Here is a 17856-nt window from a genome sequence, read left to right as displayed (position 1 = left end):
AAAAAAAAAGGGAAACAAATATTAGTTAAATACAAAGTTTCAGTTATACAATGGAGTGCCTAGGTAGCTTAGTCAGTTAAGCTTCTGACTTCAGCTCAGGTCATGATCTCATGGTTGTGAGTTTGAGCCCCATGTCGGGCTCTGTGCTGACAGCTCAGAGCCTGGAGCCTGCTTTGGATTCTGTGTCTCCCTCTCTCTCTGCCTCTTCCATGCTCATGTTCTCTCTCTCTCTCTCTCTCTCTCTCTCAAAAATAAATAAACATTAAAAAATTAAAAACAAAAAACAAAGTTTTGGTTATACAAGATTAATAAATCTTAGAGATCTACTGTATAGCATAGTGCCTATAGTTAACAAAACTATATTGGATACCTAAAAATTTACCAAAGAGGGTAAGTCTTAGGTATTCTTATCACAAATATAAATACTAAGAAGGCAGGACGTAATTTATGGAGGTGATGGATAGGTATATGGCATAGACTGTGGTGCTGGTTTCCCAGATGTATATCTCTACACTCACAATAAATATGTACAGCTTTCTGTATGTCAATCATACCTCAATAAAGTGATAAAAAAAAAAGACCATACTCCCTTCTTTGCTCCATCTTAGAGACAATAATATATTGTTAATGAAAAAAAGATCAGTTTGATCCCTTTTATGAAAATTTAAGTGTATTTAAAAGTACATAAAAGTTGCAAATGGACTTCTGCATCTGGCCACAATAGAGTAACAGGACCAGATCTGACCTCCTGACTGGTAAACTCTCAAAGTATAATTAGTATACTGGACAAAGTATATAAAATAATGACCTTCACATATTGGGCTTCAGGTGGCAAAGGACAGTGATTCCTGAGAGGGGAAACAAAGAGGAAAAGTCCTGTGAATGCTCCACTTACCGCTTACAAGATTTTCCAGGCTGGAACATAGGAAGGGAGAGCCCATGGACAGCCTAACAAATCTCCCCCAAGGTGAGCATTCAGAGCTGGGAGTCTGGGAGGCCAGAGCAGCTGGAGTTAGCAGGGCAGAGGGGTGGAAGAGAGAGGGCTACATAGAGAGAATGCAACTGAGATCTGCAGAGGGTTCTCTTGAGTCTTCAGCTGAGGACAAATGAGTGCATGTGTGTGAGGAAAATACACCCAGCTAGGAGAAGAAAGAACCACCCAACAGGAGTAGAGGAAATTATTTTGGGGGTTCACACAAGGCCAGGAATAGTTCTTGTTCTCACTAGCCAGAGTGGAAAACTTACAGAATTTGTTTTCCTGAAGATCCTGATTAGTATTCAATATCCCTGACACCTTGCCCTCAGGTATTCATCTAAAAGCACTGGCTAGTTTCTAGGATTAACTACTTGTCATTATTTAATCCAAAAAGTTAGAATGTAAGACAGGTGGTGATGGCTACTTTATGGGAAGAGAGATGGATAAAGTCAGCAGAAGCTAGAGAGGCAAGTCCAACAGGTTCAGAAAATAGATCCTAAAAATAAACTTTGCCTCAGGCTCATCTTGACATAGACAAAATCTACCACTAAAAGCAGAAGTCCTCTTTGTAAATTAACTTAGCACAAAAATGGCTGTGAAGATAACGTCTTCACCCTTCTTCGATGACCCGGTCAGCACACTGAAATTCTCCCTTTTTTTCTTAGATGCTTTTCAAGCCTCTACAACTCTGCCTAGAACAGACTTCCCCATTCACTGTATCTTCTTTGCAAGAGACACTCAAATGCATTAAGGCAATCCTTTTGAGCTTATTCCTAAAAAGCAGCTCTTCACAATCTTACCCTTTTGGTCCTAATGATGTAATTATGGATTCAAAGTCTGGTATTGCCCTTTTAATGGTGTTTACTCAGTCCTGGTGAAGTTCACTTTTCACAAAAATAAGATAGTTGGGTTCCACTGAACATCTGTGTTTAGATCAAGTTCATATAAAGTTGGACCTTAGGTCCCCTATCATGTAACACAGAACTCTCAGATGAAACTAGCATTAAAAAAATGCTAAACTTCCAGGGGAAGACACTACATTGAATGCAATGCTATTTTAATAAGCTTACTAAAAAGAGAAATTAAACCAAAAAAATGGGTTAAGTGCTTTTTGCAGTAAGTGATTCACTACAAGAGTCACAATGATTTGCAAATTAGTACTCACCAAAATGATACTGACAGGACAGGTCTCTGAGAGGGAGTTGGGGCAGGTACACAGCTGGGGTTCTGGAGCGGGAGCCAGGTACACAATAGGAAGTGAAATCCTGGTCTATTAAAAAACCATCCACTCCTTTACAATTCTAAATGTATGTGTATAGTGAATTCTACAGAAGCCAGACACCGGGAACTGTAAAGGGCTATTAAACAAGCAGCAACACAGTATTTATGTTGACTCCAGGAAAGTACTATTTCATTAACTTCCAGTTATTCCAACCTTTTAACATTCTCTGTCCGCCTACTAAACATCTAACAAAGGCTTGTGAATTTAAGTTTTATTTTTTTCTTTTTTGTAAGCAGATGCTGAGCCACAAATGTTTCTTAAAGAGATGAACAATAAAAGAATGATTATATATCAATATTCAAACATTCTTGGAATTTGGATAACTAAAATGAGCTGTAGCTAGAACTGGAGTCAGAGAACCTCTGCCACTTATTACTTACATATAATCTTATATATTTTAATTTCTTCATCTATAAAACAGGGACAATTATACTTACTGTCCTAACTCAAGAGTGTTCTGAGGAACAAAGTAGAATGTGTAAGGAAATATTTTATAAGCACAAGTGTGATGTAGTTATTACTTTCAGTAAAAATAATACTTAAAATTAAAAAGTATTTTTTTAAAAAAGATAATTAAGAAAAGGACAAATATAATTGTGGCAAAGGGGAGAGGAAGAGGGTAGCCTGGTCACAAGTCTATAATCCAAAAGGGCATGTTACTTTGGTTTTTATCACCTTTCTGAATTAAAAATTCATTCTTTTTTCTTTGGCCATAAAATACGTTGACAGTTCCTGAAACAGGAATTTCGTGAACTGTAAAAGAACTAATCACACACACCAAAATTGAACTGGAAAAGGGTTACAATAAAAAACAAAATCTACACACACATAAAACCCAGACATCACTAAGGAAATGACGGTCATATTTGCATTTATATAAATATCTAATTTCTAAAACGCAAACACCCAAACACACACATATTGATAAACATAAAACCCTACAAATCAGTAAGAAAAAGACAAGCAAAGATGCCTTGATTATAATATGAATAATAACAAAAAGGTCACTAATAAAAACACAAAGTAAAGCAACTATTATACACTATTGTATACCTCATCCACCAAATTGGCAAAAAAATTTAAAATGCTGAGAATATTTCAGTGTTGGAGAAGGTCTGAGAAAATACAAAAGTTGCTTATACTTTGTCAGTGACTGATACACCATTTGAATACAGCTTACAGTATCTATCAAGATTCAAACTGTGCACACATTTTGACCCAAGGACCTTACTTTTACTACTCTATTTATAGAAATACTCATACATGTTCTCAAAGATATATGTATGAGGATAATCATTGGAAGATGTTATAATTTTTTAAAGGTAGAAGAAAATATTCATTAATATAGGAAAAGCCAAGAAATGGAGAAGTGATTAAGGAGAAAAGAAACCAGACTTTTTCTATCTTACCTGGTCACTTTGCAACTCATTCTGGATTTTAGTCAGGCTATCACTCAGTCAATCATCCTCCCTCCCCTCTGCTATGTGCCCAGAATGAAGTCAGGCAGTAGACAGGCAATCCATTTCTGATCACCTGCAGAGGCCTGCCTTGACCACCTCTTCACCCAACGACTTGGACACAATCTCTAGCACACCAATGCAGGCATTATCCTGGTGTTAAGATCCTTTTGAAAGTGGGCTGAAGGACAGCAAAGTACATCTTGGGGCAGGGGGTCAGAGGAAGGTAGGTAATACAAGCTGGAAGTGATTTTCAGATAAATCTGTAACAATCTGTTGATTTCACAGGAACAGTCAGACTATCTCAAGTACAAAACACACTTTTAAGAATTAACTCATTAGTGAGCTACCCCTCCTTGTGTTAAACCTGCAGCTGAAAGCCAAGTGATTGATCAAAACCTGCTCAACCTAACAGCTTCTTGCAGGACCCCGGAGCCCTAGGCTCAGTCTGTGAAAGGGTTATGAATAATCTATCCCATCATATTAGGAATGATGTTTTCCCTAGAGTTGAGCAAAAGGCCTGACACAGTAGGTACTGACATGTAGGGACTGTTTAAGAAACAGGGCTAATCTTTGCACTTGCATGACCCTGATAATGAATGTTGTCTTAAATTTTGCAGCGTAGGTATCTCCTTTGCCTTATCCTAGTCCTGCCCCTATTAAAAACTGAGTAATTTACTTGTTAAATAAAAAGGATTAAGCTATATGAGTTGATATTTTTCGTTCCCATCCAAATGTTGTATGATGAGATGCTTAATTTCAGAAAATAGAAGTTTTGGTTTTTCAAAAGTCTCCCTTCCCTCCTTAAGGCTCTTTACAAAAAGAAAATTCTCAGAAAGATCAGTTAACTTGTAGACTGTCACCAGTCCACTGGGCATCATTTGAGGTGAAGAGACCCACACCACAGAGGCCAGTCAGGCCCTCATCAAATCACACAAAATAATGTTTATATTCTATCGGCTCTCCTCTATTATAAAAGATGCCATGAGTAAAAAGACTGCCTAGAAAATTCCTGTTACAGCAGGGCTGACTGTTTTAGGTACCACCTTACTGTCCCAGAAAAATCAGGTCTGGAGAAGGCTCACACACCATAGAGGTGTTTGTAGCAGGTCAGTCAAATGTCAGGTATTTGTTTCAGGAGAAAAGAATGACATATGTGTGTGTGTGCGCTTGTGTGTACACATAACAACACTAAGGAATGTACGGGCATACTGTTTTACTAACAACATAAGTGAAATATCACAGGGAATCATCCTAGCTTTATACAACTAGTTTTGAAGATTGCAGATTAGCCATCATCCTACATAAGAGATATCTCCCACAGCTGCGATTAGTATATTTCTACATGGCTTTTGTTCTGTGATAAATATTTTCATTCTTCCATGTTGTCATTTATATAGCCAATTTTAGCAGCTATAAAGCTCAAATTCTAGATATCTAGGTTTTATTATTTTACCACTATAGATACTATTACAGTAAAAATCTCTATACTTGTATATTTTCTAATGCCTGCTAAATTATTTTCATAGCAAAGTCTTAGAACTGGTTCATGAAGTTGGAGACTACAGAAAGCTTTATGACTGATTCCATACGGCCTTGTCAATTCCCTGAATAATCACACCTATCCAAACTACTGTGGATATCCTGCAGTCTACCAGAAGAGGGCAGCATCCCCCAAACTAACAGGGCCTCAGAATGAAGACACCAAGCAGGACAACTGGAGAGGGAAGGGATGGTCAAAAGACAAAAGCAAAATCTACATGGTAGTGCTAACTAGGATTCCCAAGATCTGTAAGGTGTGGTAGGTGCTGGCTCCTGCAGAATAACAGGATCATTCACAACTAACAAGATCCAACACTTGTGTCTTTGATTTCTTTACTGGCACCAAAGTGGCAAACTTACCTCCCCCTTAGAGAGGTGTATAGATAGTGCTATACTGGCCACAGGGACCATGCCAACTGGGATCCTCCCAGCAACAGACATGATTGGAGACTTACTCCTGGGGAGACTGAAAAAGAGTAGTACTAAGCTGCTGACCTCATTCTGGCAGTTTTATTAAAAGAAAGAATGGAAAGGATGAACATTTACCTAACACAGATGTCCAAGTTCTTGTCTATCATCTTCTCAGCTTCACTTTAAACTAAGTGGGAGGCCAGGCAAGAAGACTGCAGGCAGCCATGAGGTGAAAGAAGCCAGCAGGCCATAGTATGTAGGGTACACGACAAAGAAAATGGAAACTGCTGTGGCTGAAATGTGTCACTGTTCATTTCCGATGATCAACCAGGTGAGTCATTCTAAAGTAACCTGAACAATACTGCAGCTCTTGAGAGCCTAGATAAATGCCAATCCTTACCTATCAAAAGCTAGAAACTACTGTTGCTCTACCAGCTATTCACCACTGCCCCTCCTTGATACGTTAACTTCTCTCTGAAACATTTTTATAATTGTAACCTACATTACAGAGATAATGATGTAGCACTGATGAGGGCGGGAAAACCCTCAGGAGAAGGCTCTCTTCTCTCCTGATTGCAGGGTTAAGGGAATTGAGGGGGTAGGAGGATGTTATTTACCATCTTTTCGGAGGGGAGGGGAATTTAACAACATCAAAATCTAAATGTATTTGGTAATTTCACTTCCAGGATTTGCAAAAGTAATGTCACAAGTAAGCTAAGTATTATACAAGGATATTCACTGCAGCCCTGTTCATAATAGAGAAGAAATAAAAGCAACCTAATATCCACTGACAACAGATGAATTAACCAAATCCTGGCATATCCATTCATGTAACCACAAAAAATAATGAGATTTTATAAATCTGCCATGAAATAATTTCTGCGACAAATTAAATAAAATTAAAGAAAGCTACAGAATAAAATAAGTATATAACTTTTGCTTTCAAAAACTGCATATTTTGGAAAGTTTGGAAGACATTACAACAAACTGTACAAGCTTTGCCACCTACTAGAAATAAGACTTTACAATGAATCCTTAATCTTCAGTTTCCATATCTATAAAATGGGGGGAAAGAGTATCAAGTTTATCTGTATATGAAATAATCAAATTGAATTGAACATGCACACACAAACACATCAGAACAGTGCCTGGCATGCAGCAAATGCTCAGAACACTCAGAAGATGATGATAGTCATTACTACTATTCATTACTACCACCACCACATCTGGAAGCATAATTAGGGAGGTGACTAATGCAGCAAATTTATACTTCTGTATATAAAGAATTTTTCAGAACAAGCAGGTATTACTTTTATAATTAAAAAGGTATCCTTATACTCAAAATAAAAACATATGTCTACACAAAGACTTGTATGTAAACGATCATAGCATTATTATAATAAAACATTGGAAACAATCTAAATGTCCAGCTCCTGATGAATAAACAAAATGTAATAAGGGGTGTGTGTGTGTGTGTATAGATACAATGGAATACTATTCAGCAACAGAAAGAACTACTCATATTTGCTATGACATGGACAAACCTCAAAGCCATCATGCTAAGCCAAAGAAACATGACACAAAGAACACATATTAAATGATTTCACTTATAGGACATGTTCAGAAAAGGCAGATCTATAGAGACAGATCAGGATTACCTGGAAAAGGAGCTGGGAATAGGATTAACAACAAGAGAACAAGGGGTCTTACTGGGATGATAGAAATGCTCTAAAACTGACTTATGGGAATGGTTACACAACTTGGGTAACTCTATTCAACATTACTGAATTGTACAATCAGAGTGAAGTATATAAATAAAATATGCCTCAATGAAGTTGTTAAAAAAAAGTTGGGGAAAAAAGATCCCTTGAACCATGCATTAATTTATTCTCATAAAATGCCTTGCTCCTTAGAAATGGACGTTCACTTGCATTATCCTATTTGACCCTCACAAACATCACATGAAGTATACAATATAAGGACCATGCCTTTCAAAGAAAAAAGAAAAATGATGCTCAGAGAAGTTGCATAATTAGCGCATCACCACTGCTAGCAAGTAAAGCATCTGGAGCCCAGGTCTAAAATATAACCAAATCAATAAATATGAAAAACTCTAAGATTCCAGGGATAACCACCATACACTGATCATACTTTGGCTTAATACTGAAGGACAGGAGTTTTTTTTTTTTTTTAATTCTTTAACTTTCTGAATAAATTTGCATTTAAGAAACTTTTTATTAAAGTTGCTTTTCCCCCTTACACACTCTGGCTAAACGTGAGACTGTTACCAGAAGCAACAAGAAATTTCCACTTCAGTATCTCAAAAAATGGTCAGCACGTAGTGGGGATTTAATATATGCTTCTAATATCTATCAAAAATAATTGTAAATTTCAAAAAGCTTAATTTGAACATTATTATAAATACATCCTGAATTTCATCTTGTACAGAAAGACTAGAAAGGACAAGAGATAAAATTCAAACCATAAGTCATATGGCATATTCTTTTTTTGCCAGATGGCTTATTTTTGGCAACCATTTTTGCTATAAAAAGGCCACCTGCATCAGCAGTCTCTATAGGCCTTTCCGGCACCAGGAAAGCAACTAGGAAAGCAACAAAAGCCCAGTATGATCAACCAATACTTTCCCACATTTTATATTTTCCTTATTTTGCTGACTACATGCAGAGAACTGCAGTAAGAAAGAACTGGTTCTGTGTGAACTGTTTCTGACCTGGATTGAGAATGTGAGTGGATCTCCCTGACTCCCAATTTAAAGATGGAAAAATAAGTTTGAACAGGCAAAATGGCAGCTGCCTTGGCATTTTCTGTTGATCACTGCTAAAAAGATCAGGGCTCTTGAATAACACTCAGCACTATATCTTGGCAACTGAGATATTTCTTTTCAAAATTTTATTTAAATTCTAGTTAGTTAACATACAGTACAATATTGGTTTTAAAAGTATTATTCAGTGATTCATCACTTACATACAACACCCAGTGCTCATCTTAATAAGTGCCCTCCATAATAAGTACCCATCCCCCATCTAGCTTATCTCTCACCCACCTCCTTCCATCAAGCCTCAACTTGTTCTCTATCATTAAGAGTTTCTTATGGTTTGTTTCCCTCTCTCTACCCCTCCCCACCATGTTCATCAGTTTTGTTTCTTAAATTCCATGTATCAGTAAAATCATATGGTATCTGTCTTTCTCTGACTGTAGAGCAGAATATACTCTAGCTCCAGCCATGTTATTACAAATGGCAAGATTTCATTCTTTTTGATGGCTGAGTAATATTCCTCTTAAATAGTTTGTTGTCAAGTTGATTTCCATATAACACCCAGTGCTCATCCCCACAAGTGCCCTCCTCCATGCTCATCATTCCCCTTCCTCTCCCACCACCCCATCTGCCCTCAGTTTGTTCTCAGCATTCAAGAGTCTCTCATGGTTTGTCTCCCTCCCTCCCCACTACTAATTTTCCCCTTCTTCTCCCCCATGGTCCTTCGTTAAGTTCCTCCTAATCCTCCTATATGTGCAAACATATGATGTCTGTTATTCTCTGCCTGACATTTCGCTCAGCATAACACCCTCAAGTTCGATCCATGTTGCTACACATGGCAAGATTTCATTCTTTCTCATTGGCATGTAGTATTCCATCGTATAGATAAACCACATCTTCTTGATCCATTCATCCGTTGATGGACACTTAGGCTCTTTCCATGTTTTGGCAATTGTTGAGAGTGCTGCTATGAACACTGGGGTACCTGTGCCCCTATGCATCAGCACTCTTGTATCGTTTGGGTAAATTCCTAGCAGTGCTATTGCAGGGTCATAGGGGAGTTCTACTGTTAATTTTTTGAGGAATCCCCACACTGTTTTCCAGAGGGGCTGCACCAGTTACATTCCCACCAACAGTGTAGGAGGGTGCCCGTTTCTCCACATCCTCGCCAGCATCTAGAGTTCTCTGATTTGCTCATTTTAGCCACTCTGACTGGTGTGAGGTGGTATTGGCTGAGTAATATTCCATGGTAGATATATTACTTCTTCTTTGCCATTCACCAGTCAGTGGACATTTGGGCTGACAACTGAGATAATTTTACGTAATCATAGTCTATGGGGGGAAAAAGTCCCAGAAATAACTGGTAAACTAAAAAAAGATAGAAGATCAGGAAATTACAAATTCTGGACCACTCTAAGTTATTTGGGATTTATTTTTGTCTTCATACCAGATATTTACTATGATCTGGGCTTAGAGAGAAGGTGAGATCAACAGGAAAAAGCCACAGGCCATAAACAAACAGGGTTTTGGAATTCTGGGTAGACCAAGAAAAGTACTGAAAAATCTAACCAAAAAGCAGGAAGTAGCTCAACTCCAGCTCCTGGGGCCTTCTTTTAGAGATGTAGATCCTGAACAAGAAAGGCACCATGGACAAGTGGGTTTAATTTTTACATGATTTTATACACAGAGAAAGAAACCTTGGAAAACAGCTCATGGGGTGCCTGGTTGGCTCAGTCAGTTAAGTGTCCGACTCTTGACTTCAACTCAGGTCATGATCTCGTGGTTCATAAATTTGAGCCCCATGTCAGGCTCCATGCTGGCAGCCTGGATTCTCTCTCTCTCTCACTCTGCTCCTCCCTGGGGCTGGCTTTAAAAAAAAAAAAAAAAAGGAAAACAGTTCTTAGAGGCCTCCCTCTCTCAAAATAACTAAACATGAAAAAATTTTAAGAAGAAAGCTTGGGCGGCCGGAACCACCATCTTCCAGTAATTCGCCAGAATGATCAACACAAAGGGAAAGAGGAGGGGCACTCGCTACATGTTCTCTAGGCCTTTTAGAAAACATGGAGTTGTTCCTTTGGCAACATACATGCGAATCTACAAGAAAGGTGATATTGTGGACATCAAGGAAATGGGCACTGTTCAAAAAGGGATGCCCCACAAATGTTACCACGGCAAAACTGCTGGCATCGTCGTAAACAAGCAAGTTAAGGGAAAGATTCTTGCTAAGAGAATTAATGTACGTATTGAGCATATTAAGCACTCAAAGAGCCGAGACAGCTTCCTGAAGCGTGTGAAAGAAAATGATCAGAAAAAGAAGGAAGCTAAGGAGAAGGGTACTTGGGTTCAGCTGAAGCGCCAGCCTGCCCCGCCCAGAGAAGCACACTTCGTGAGAACCAATGGAAAGGAGCCTGAGCTGCTGGAGCCCATTCCTTATGAGTTCATGGCATGATAAATGTAAAAACATAAAATAAAAGACCTCAAGACTGTAAAAAAAAAAAAAAAAAAAAAAAAAGAAGAAGAAAGCTTGGTTTAATCGTTCTAGCCCTATCTCGGCTATACTGAGGGGTCTTAAGGGAAAAACCATTTATGTCTGCTTACACCAGAGAGTTGAAGAACAGATGTCAAACTCCCCACTGAAGCCTTTTCTTCCTGCTCCTCCTGGGATCTTTGTGCCTGGCACCAGTGCTAATAAATGTTTTGTGTATCATGTCACCAAAATCTTGTAAGATGTTTGGAAGTAAGCTTCTTATCCTCATTTTAGAGATAAATTGAGGCTCAGAGAGGTTAAGTAATTGTCCCAAGATATAACAGCTCACAAAGGGCAGAGCTAGATTATGAACCCAAGAATGTCTGAGTACTAAGGCACAAGCTCTTAACTAACATGCCACAGTGGTGGCAGCAACTAATAACAGACTTCTAAGGTATGGTGACTTACAGAGGAGAGAGTCAATCTTTTGTGAAGATCTCCTTCTCGGCAAATGAAGTTCTATTTTTCTTGAGGGCTATAGCAGTTTCCTTGTACATGGTGGCAGCAGTGGGATCCTAGGCACAGACTGGCTAGGCTAGCAAATCAAAGCACCCTGTCTTTAGATGAAACTATTACTTTCTGCCATTTCATAGGTCAATTTTCCAATACCAAGTTGAATATAGATAATATTTTATTTCATTCTCCTTCTCAAAAGGTAATACCCCAATTAGTTTCGTATTAGGCATCTCTTCTTCCAAAATCCCTGTTGGTATCATGTACCTGCCTATCATGGGGATGTGCAAAGACACAATGCTGGGGTGGGAGTTATCCTAGGACACACTGACTACCTACATAGAAGTATGAAGCTGTTTCCCAAAAGCTGAAATCAAGAAAGTAGGTCCCCTGACACAATAGTTTTTCCAAACAACATGAAACAACTCTTTGAGATATTAAATATTGTTCAATCAAACCTTGTGATTTGAGCCTTGCCATTGGTTGAGTCTCTGCAGTTTGCGCAGTGCCCTGGGTTTTGCTCCAGATCCGTCACATTGCATTAGTGCCCTTCCTCCTCACTGCCTACAGAAATAACAGCCTTGAACATGGCAGCACAATCCATTTGTCCTGCTCTAATTACTTTTTGACATTACTCTTTTTGCTACTAACGTCCTTCCTCCCTCCCCCCACTTTGTTTCCCTCTGTCCCCCACCCTCTCTTTCTGCCTCAGAGCGTCATTAGAGTCATCTGAAAAAAGGAGCTTTAGGTTCCACCAACATATATTTTGTTAACTTTCTTTCACAAAATGGTTCCAAGGAGGAGTATCATACTAGCTGCAAGAAGAAAAGTCACTAGCCTCTCAAAACCATTTCCAGAATTCCCCAGTTGCTACAAGAGAGAATGGCCCAGAGGTAAATACCTGGGCTTAAAGTTACAGGCTTTGGGCAAATTGTAGCTCTGCCACTCAGTAGCTGTGAGACATTGAGCCAAGTCTCCTAATCTGTCTCAGTCTTGGTACCCTCTTCAGACAAATGGCTTTTATCTCTACTCTGATAACCTCACTTGAGGTTGCTCAAGTGATGCTATGACGTTCTCTTGAGGTAATGTATGTGAAAGTACTTTGAAAAGAGCTGTAATCATATTATTATTAAGAGGCACAAAAATGACCAATATTGACAGGGATCTCTCATCTTGTGTTCTTCATTAAATCTAGTGGGACAGTTAATTTTATGTGTCAACTTGGCTAGGTCATTGGGTATCTGGATCTGGGTGTTTCCAGGAAAGTATTTTTGGATGAGAGTAACATTTAAATTGGTGGATTTTAAGTAAAGTAGATAGCCTTTGACAAGGCTGGGTGGTCCACATCCAATCACTCAAGGCTTAAACAGAACAAAAGACTAGACATCTTCCCTTGAGCAAGAAAGAATTCTCCAGGAGACTAACTTTGAACTTGAACTAGGAAATCAGCTCTCTTGGGTCTCTAGCCTGCCAGCCTTTGGAGTGGAACTGCAGCAGTGGCTTTCCTGGGTCTCCAACTTACTGGCTCACTCCAAAATCATGTGAGTATTTCCTTATAATAAATTTCTACCTACCTACCTACCCACCAACATATACCATGTTGGTTCTGTTTCTCTGGAGAATCCTAATACAACTAGGATACAGTTTTGTTTAGAAGTAACAGTGACCATCTTATGCTCTAATAAACAGAAATGTCATGCATAAAACCAGAGGTTTATCTCTGGAGATTTTTTGCTCCAGCATAACAGATCTTGATTTGTAAATTATTATATGTTCCCCAAATCACTTTTAGGCGGGCTGCCTGGAACTTAAAAAGTTTTTCTCAATAATAAAATGGAATGTGAGGACAAAGATTGAGAAGCTGTCCTTACAGGAAAGAATAATACAGTGATTAATACATGCATTGTTGGCTAAGTCCAAGAATCACTATTGTTCTACCTAGAAAACACTCTTGGAAGACAAGAATACGATTTACATATTTAAAAATTTTTTTATAGTTGATTTGAGAGAGAGAGCAAGCAATGGAGGGGAAGAGAGAGGGAGAGAGAATTCCAAGCAGGCTCCCCACCATCAGCATGGAGCCCAATGCAGGGCTTGAACTCACGAACCACGAGATCATGACTTGAGCAGAAACCAAGAATTGGATGCTTAACTAACTGAGCCACCCATGTGCCCCAAGAATAGAATATTTATTGAGTACTTCCCGTGTGCTAATAGCACTGTACTAGGTGTTTTCACATATATTGCTTTATTCAACACTTAACACCAATAAGATAAAAATAATGTTTCCCATTTCTGCAAATGACAAAACTGAGCTCTGAGATGACATGTTTTGGCATAGATCACACAACTAGAATATGGTATAGCTGGGATCAGATGGATACCACTGACCCACCCATTTCAGACTAGAGAATAGACACATATTAAATAGTCTCTACGTTATTTTAAAAATAGTGGGGGGTGGCGTCTGGGTGGCTTAAGCATCTGACTTCAGCTCAGGTCATGATCTCACAGTTTGTGAGTTTGAGCCCCACACTGGGCTGGCTGCTGTCAGCAGAGAGCATGCTTTGGATCCTGCCTGTGTCCCCCCTCTTTCTATCCGTACAACCGCTTGTACTCTTTTTCTCTCTCAAAAATAAATAAACATTAAAAAAAAAAAGTGTAGGTGACGTACCTCTTTCCCTTCCTCCATTCACTTTTAGAGGTGGGATGGCAAAAAGTTTAAAGGGTAGAACACAAGCAGCACTAGATGATTGCAGGCTTTGGAAATCCACAGGCTGAGGGGTTTCCTGTGAATGTCAAAGTGAGCAGTTCCATAATAGCAACAGATTGGAAGTAAAGAGCAACATCTTCACAAGCAGGAGAGGGGTTTTTGTTTTTTTCTGTTTTTTAAGTAAGCTCTATGTCCAACATGGAGCTTGAACTTATGATCCTGAGATCAAGAATCACATGCTCTACTGAATGAACCAGACAGGTGTCCCAAGAGTGTTTTGTTTTGTTTTGTTTTGTTTTGTTTTGTTTTAAAGGAAAGCAACAGAAAGTGCAGTGATCCCAATGAACTAAATATAGATGGGGTAAAGATGGTGTTGGAGGGAACCATGTTTGGCCTTTGTTTTTAATTTTAGTAGGTCAGCACATTCTCCTTGCGTTGGCTACCTCAAGTGCAAGTGACAAGTCAAGCCACAGCTAGGCCAAAAGGCCTTTGTCTGATGCAGTTACCTCCCTTTACCCACATCAGACGGCCTTTCCAGATCTGTCCTTAATCCATGTTCTTCCTACCACAACTGCATACACTTAACAGGGGAAACTAATTCTACATTTTGTACTGTTGTGCACAGCCTACCAACCAAGGACAGGAATCTGCAGAATGATGATAATGAGTAAGGAAACAAGAATTGTTTACTATTGGGCCAAATAAATTCAATCTCACCTACGTTAAAATAGGTCAAGTAGAAACCAGTTGCTTAGAAAGTATTTTCCTGAAACACAGCATGACTGCTGGTTATTTAAACAGTAATTATTGTTGGAATTACATCACTAGTAAAATGTTATAAGTCAAGTAGTTTCAAAACATACTCTTTAAGAGTTATCATTGATCTTTAAATCCTGATTATTAAAAATCCACAAAATCATTATTTTCAGAATCATTCTGTAAGAAGATACCATTCATTATCCCATTTTATCACAATGAAGAAACTGAAGCTCAAAATGGGAGTTAAATGCCCCAAGTAGGCAGAACTGATGACCTAAGTCTACGTTTTGAGTGTTTTTTCCTTTCTCAAGGCCATTTCCCAAAGCTATCAAAGTCTGATTGGTTAGGCCTCTCACTTTCTTGAGATGCACTGCTGCTTCTAACTTTCACCATTTCCTGGGAGAACAGAATGGTTTCTTCCTGTTGTCTTAACACATCATTCTGTGTACAGTGTTGGATAAACACACATATTGTAGCTGTAGCTTCTTAGACATTTAAATGTAAAGAATGATAAAGTCATGCCTGCCCAGTTCTAAATCATTGGTGTGGCTATTTTAGATAAAAGTAGTCACTAGTACAGGTAAGATTAACCTCCAGTGATATGGGTTTTTTCCTCCAAATTTTATGGCAACTTTATCTCATTTACCATTTGTTAAATTGTTAAACATTCTGTGAACTAAAAGCAAGAGGGTTTTCCAGAAAACTTTTGAGATGCTAAAGTAGTAAACCATGTTTTCTAAATTTTTTCACTCACAGACCCTGCAAAATGACAGTTTGAAATCGAAACAAGTATGATCACAGAGCTATAGGTGAATTCTATTTTACATTACAGTACCTACATAATATCCCCCAAAATTAAATTTTGAATCATTATACCTTTCTGAAGTTAGCCATTCTAGTTGTGCCAATCAGCTGCTTCTTTTTTAAGTTTATTTATTTAAGTAATCTCTATACTCATCACAGGGTTCAAATTCACAATCCCAAGATCAAGAGATGCATGCTCTTCTGACTGAGCTAGCCAGGCGGCCCTAGTCAGCTTCTTCTTAAAAACTAGTAGAGGTTGCCGACCATAGGGAAAGAGCATTGAGATCAGAAAGACCTGTGTTCTAATTCTTGCTCTATTTCATACTTTTGACCTTTAGGTAAATTATTCAATTGCTTAAAGTCTCAGCTTCTCATACAAAATAGGGACACCAGGGCGCCTGGGTGGTTCAGTCGGTTAAGCGTCCGACTTTGGCTCAGGTCATGATCTCAAGGTTCGTGGGTTCGAGCCCCGCGTCGGGCTCTGTGCTGACAGCCAGCTCGGAGCCTGTTTCAGATTCTATGTCTCCCCCACTCTCTGACCCTCCCCTACTCACGCTGTCTCTCTCTCAGAAATAAATAAAACATTTAAAAAATTTTAAAAAAAGAAAAAAGAATAGGGACACCATCCTTTACCTTTTATGGTTATTAGAAAGTAAATGAATATATCGGGCAAGTACAGTTGCTGGGATACGAATTTCTTTACAATAAATGGTAGTAGGTGCTTAATAAATGCTTGTTATGAATTGGTTTTAAAGCCCTATAAAGAATGTCTAGGGGCACCTGGGTGGCTCAGTTGGTTAAGTGTCCAACTTCAGCTCAGGTCATGATCTCGTGGTTCCTGAGTTCGAGCCGCGAGTCGGGCTCTGTGCTGACAGCTTAGAGCCTGGAGCCAGCTTCGCATTTTGTGTCTCCCTCTCTCTCTGCCCCTCCCTCACTTGTACTCTTGTCTCTCTCTCAGAAATAAATAAACATTAAAAAAATTTTTTAAAAGAATGTCTACTGTCCCTCCTAAGACCAAGAGAGAAGAAAATGAAAATTAGTTATATGATCTAAAGTAGCAAAAAATTATTTCCACTTCTAGTATTTCTGCATTTTAGCATTTATGTTTTTCAAATTAGTTAGAATACAGTCACAACTGGAGGTTGATTTTATGGTAAAATATCTGGATAAAGGAAGCTATATAAGTCAATTAAATTAAAAGATTTTAACTTATGAACTAGTCTCCAAATTGCTCCAAAGCACAACCACTTTCTACACAGCTTGCATTTCTACAGCACAGCTTTAAAAGAAGTGAAACCACTCTGTAATCCCATAGATTATGTCTAAAAATAGAATGATGAGCCAGCTGTCAGATGCATACATTGTAGGGAAAATGGGGCCAAGAACCTCTCCCCAAAGATCACTGCAACTCTACTGGCACTTGTTTCTGTAAAAATGAAAAACTGAAACCTATTCAATTCCAACAGCTACTGCTTTATTTTTGGACTAGGACAAGGGTTTGGAATTCTTAAGATTTGTGAGGACTGTGAAATCTTCCCAAATTTGCAAAGTGCTGCTTTTAACAGACTTGTAACAGAAATGTCATGTGATCTGGAATTACTGCTTCAACACAAGCCCATTTTTAAAAGTTTTGCCTTTTTGTGAATGAGCTCTTCCTTCCAGAGCTATTTAATCTTAAAAAAAAAAAAAAAAAAAAAAAAGCAATGTGATCAGGACTAGGTTCTAGATAACCTTCTGCATAGTATACCTCTCTGGGGCTCAGCTTTCTCATCTGCATAATGAGAAAGTTGTAGGACATATTGATACTGATACAGGGATATCTTTCAGCTATGATGTTCTAGGATTTTCTAAGCCTTAATATTTCCAGACAGGCTAAACAAAAGACAGAACAACACACCTTTCCAGCCAAGCTATGTTTTGAGTTGTTTCAGTATCAATTCCATAAGCCATCTTTCCACCTAACCAAGGACTCAGCAACCCCCAAAAGGCAAATAGAAGAAATTTCAGTATCTTTTCTGACTGTTAAGGAAGTATAAGGACAATTACTATGAGTAAAGGTGGGAAGTGTCCTGGTGAGAAGAGAGGAAAGTGATATCTGCCTGAAAAAAAGTAAACAGAGGTCAAGGTGGTACAGCCTGTGTGCTACGAAGGCCACA

General features: G+C 38.6%; 2 protein-coding genes across 3 annotated transcripts in view; one reads left to right on the top strand and one right to left on the bottom strand.

Annotated features, from left to right (window-relative positions):
- Positions 1 to 17856, bottom strand: part of NR6A1 (nuclear receptor subfamily 6 group A member 1) — a 236684-nt gene that overhangs the window by 79997 nt on the left and 138831 nt on the right. The gene's annotated exons all lie outside the window — the stretch shown is intronic.
- Positions 10424 to 10917, top strand: LOC120236290 (60S ribosomal protein L21-like). Its single transcript, XM_039239012.1, has one exon. It carries the CDS (start codon positions 10441 to 10443, stop codon positions 10891 to 10893), a length of 453 nt encoding a protein of 150 aa, XP_039094943.1. The 5' UTR covers positions 10424 to 10440; the 3' UTR covers positions 10894 to 10917.

Source organism: Hyaena hyaena, unplaced genomic scaffold (assembly GCF_003009895.1).
Source record: "Hyaena hyaena isolate Hyena2069 unplaced genomic scaffold, ASM300989v1 scaffold_151, whole genome shotgun sequence".
In the NCBI taxonomy this organism is placed as follows: Eukaryota; Metazoa; Chordata; class Mammalia; order Carnivora; family Hyaenidae; genus Hyaena; species Hyaena hyaena.
This window is presented reverse-complemented; position numbering and strand designations above follow the sequence as displayed.

Coding starts and splice junctions, on each gene's coding strand:
- LOC120236290 (XM_039239012.1), top strand. CDS start 10,441: ATGATCAACACAAAGGGAAAGAGGAGGGGCACTCGCTACATGTTCTCT.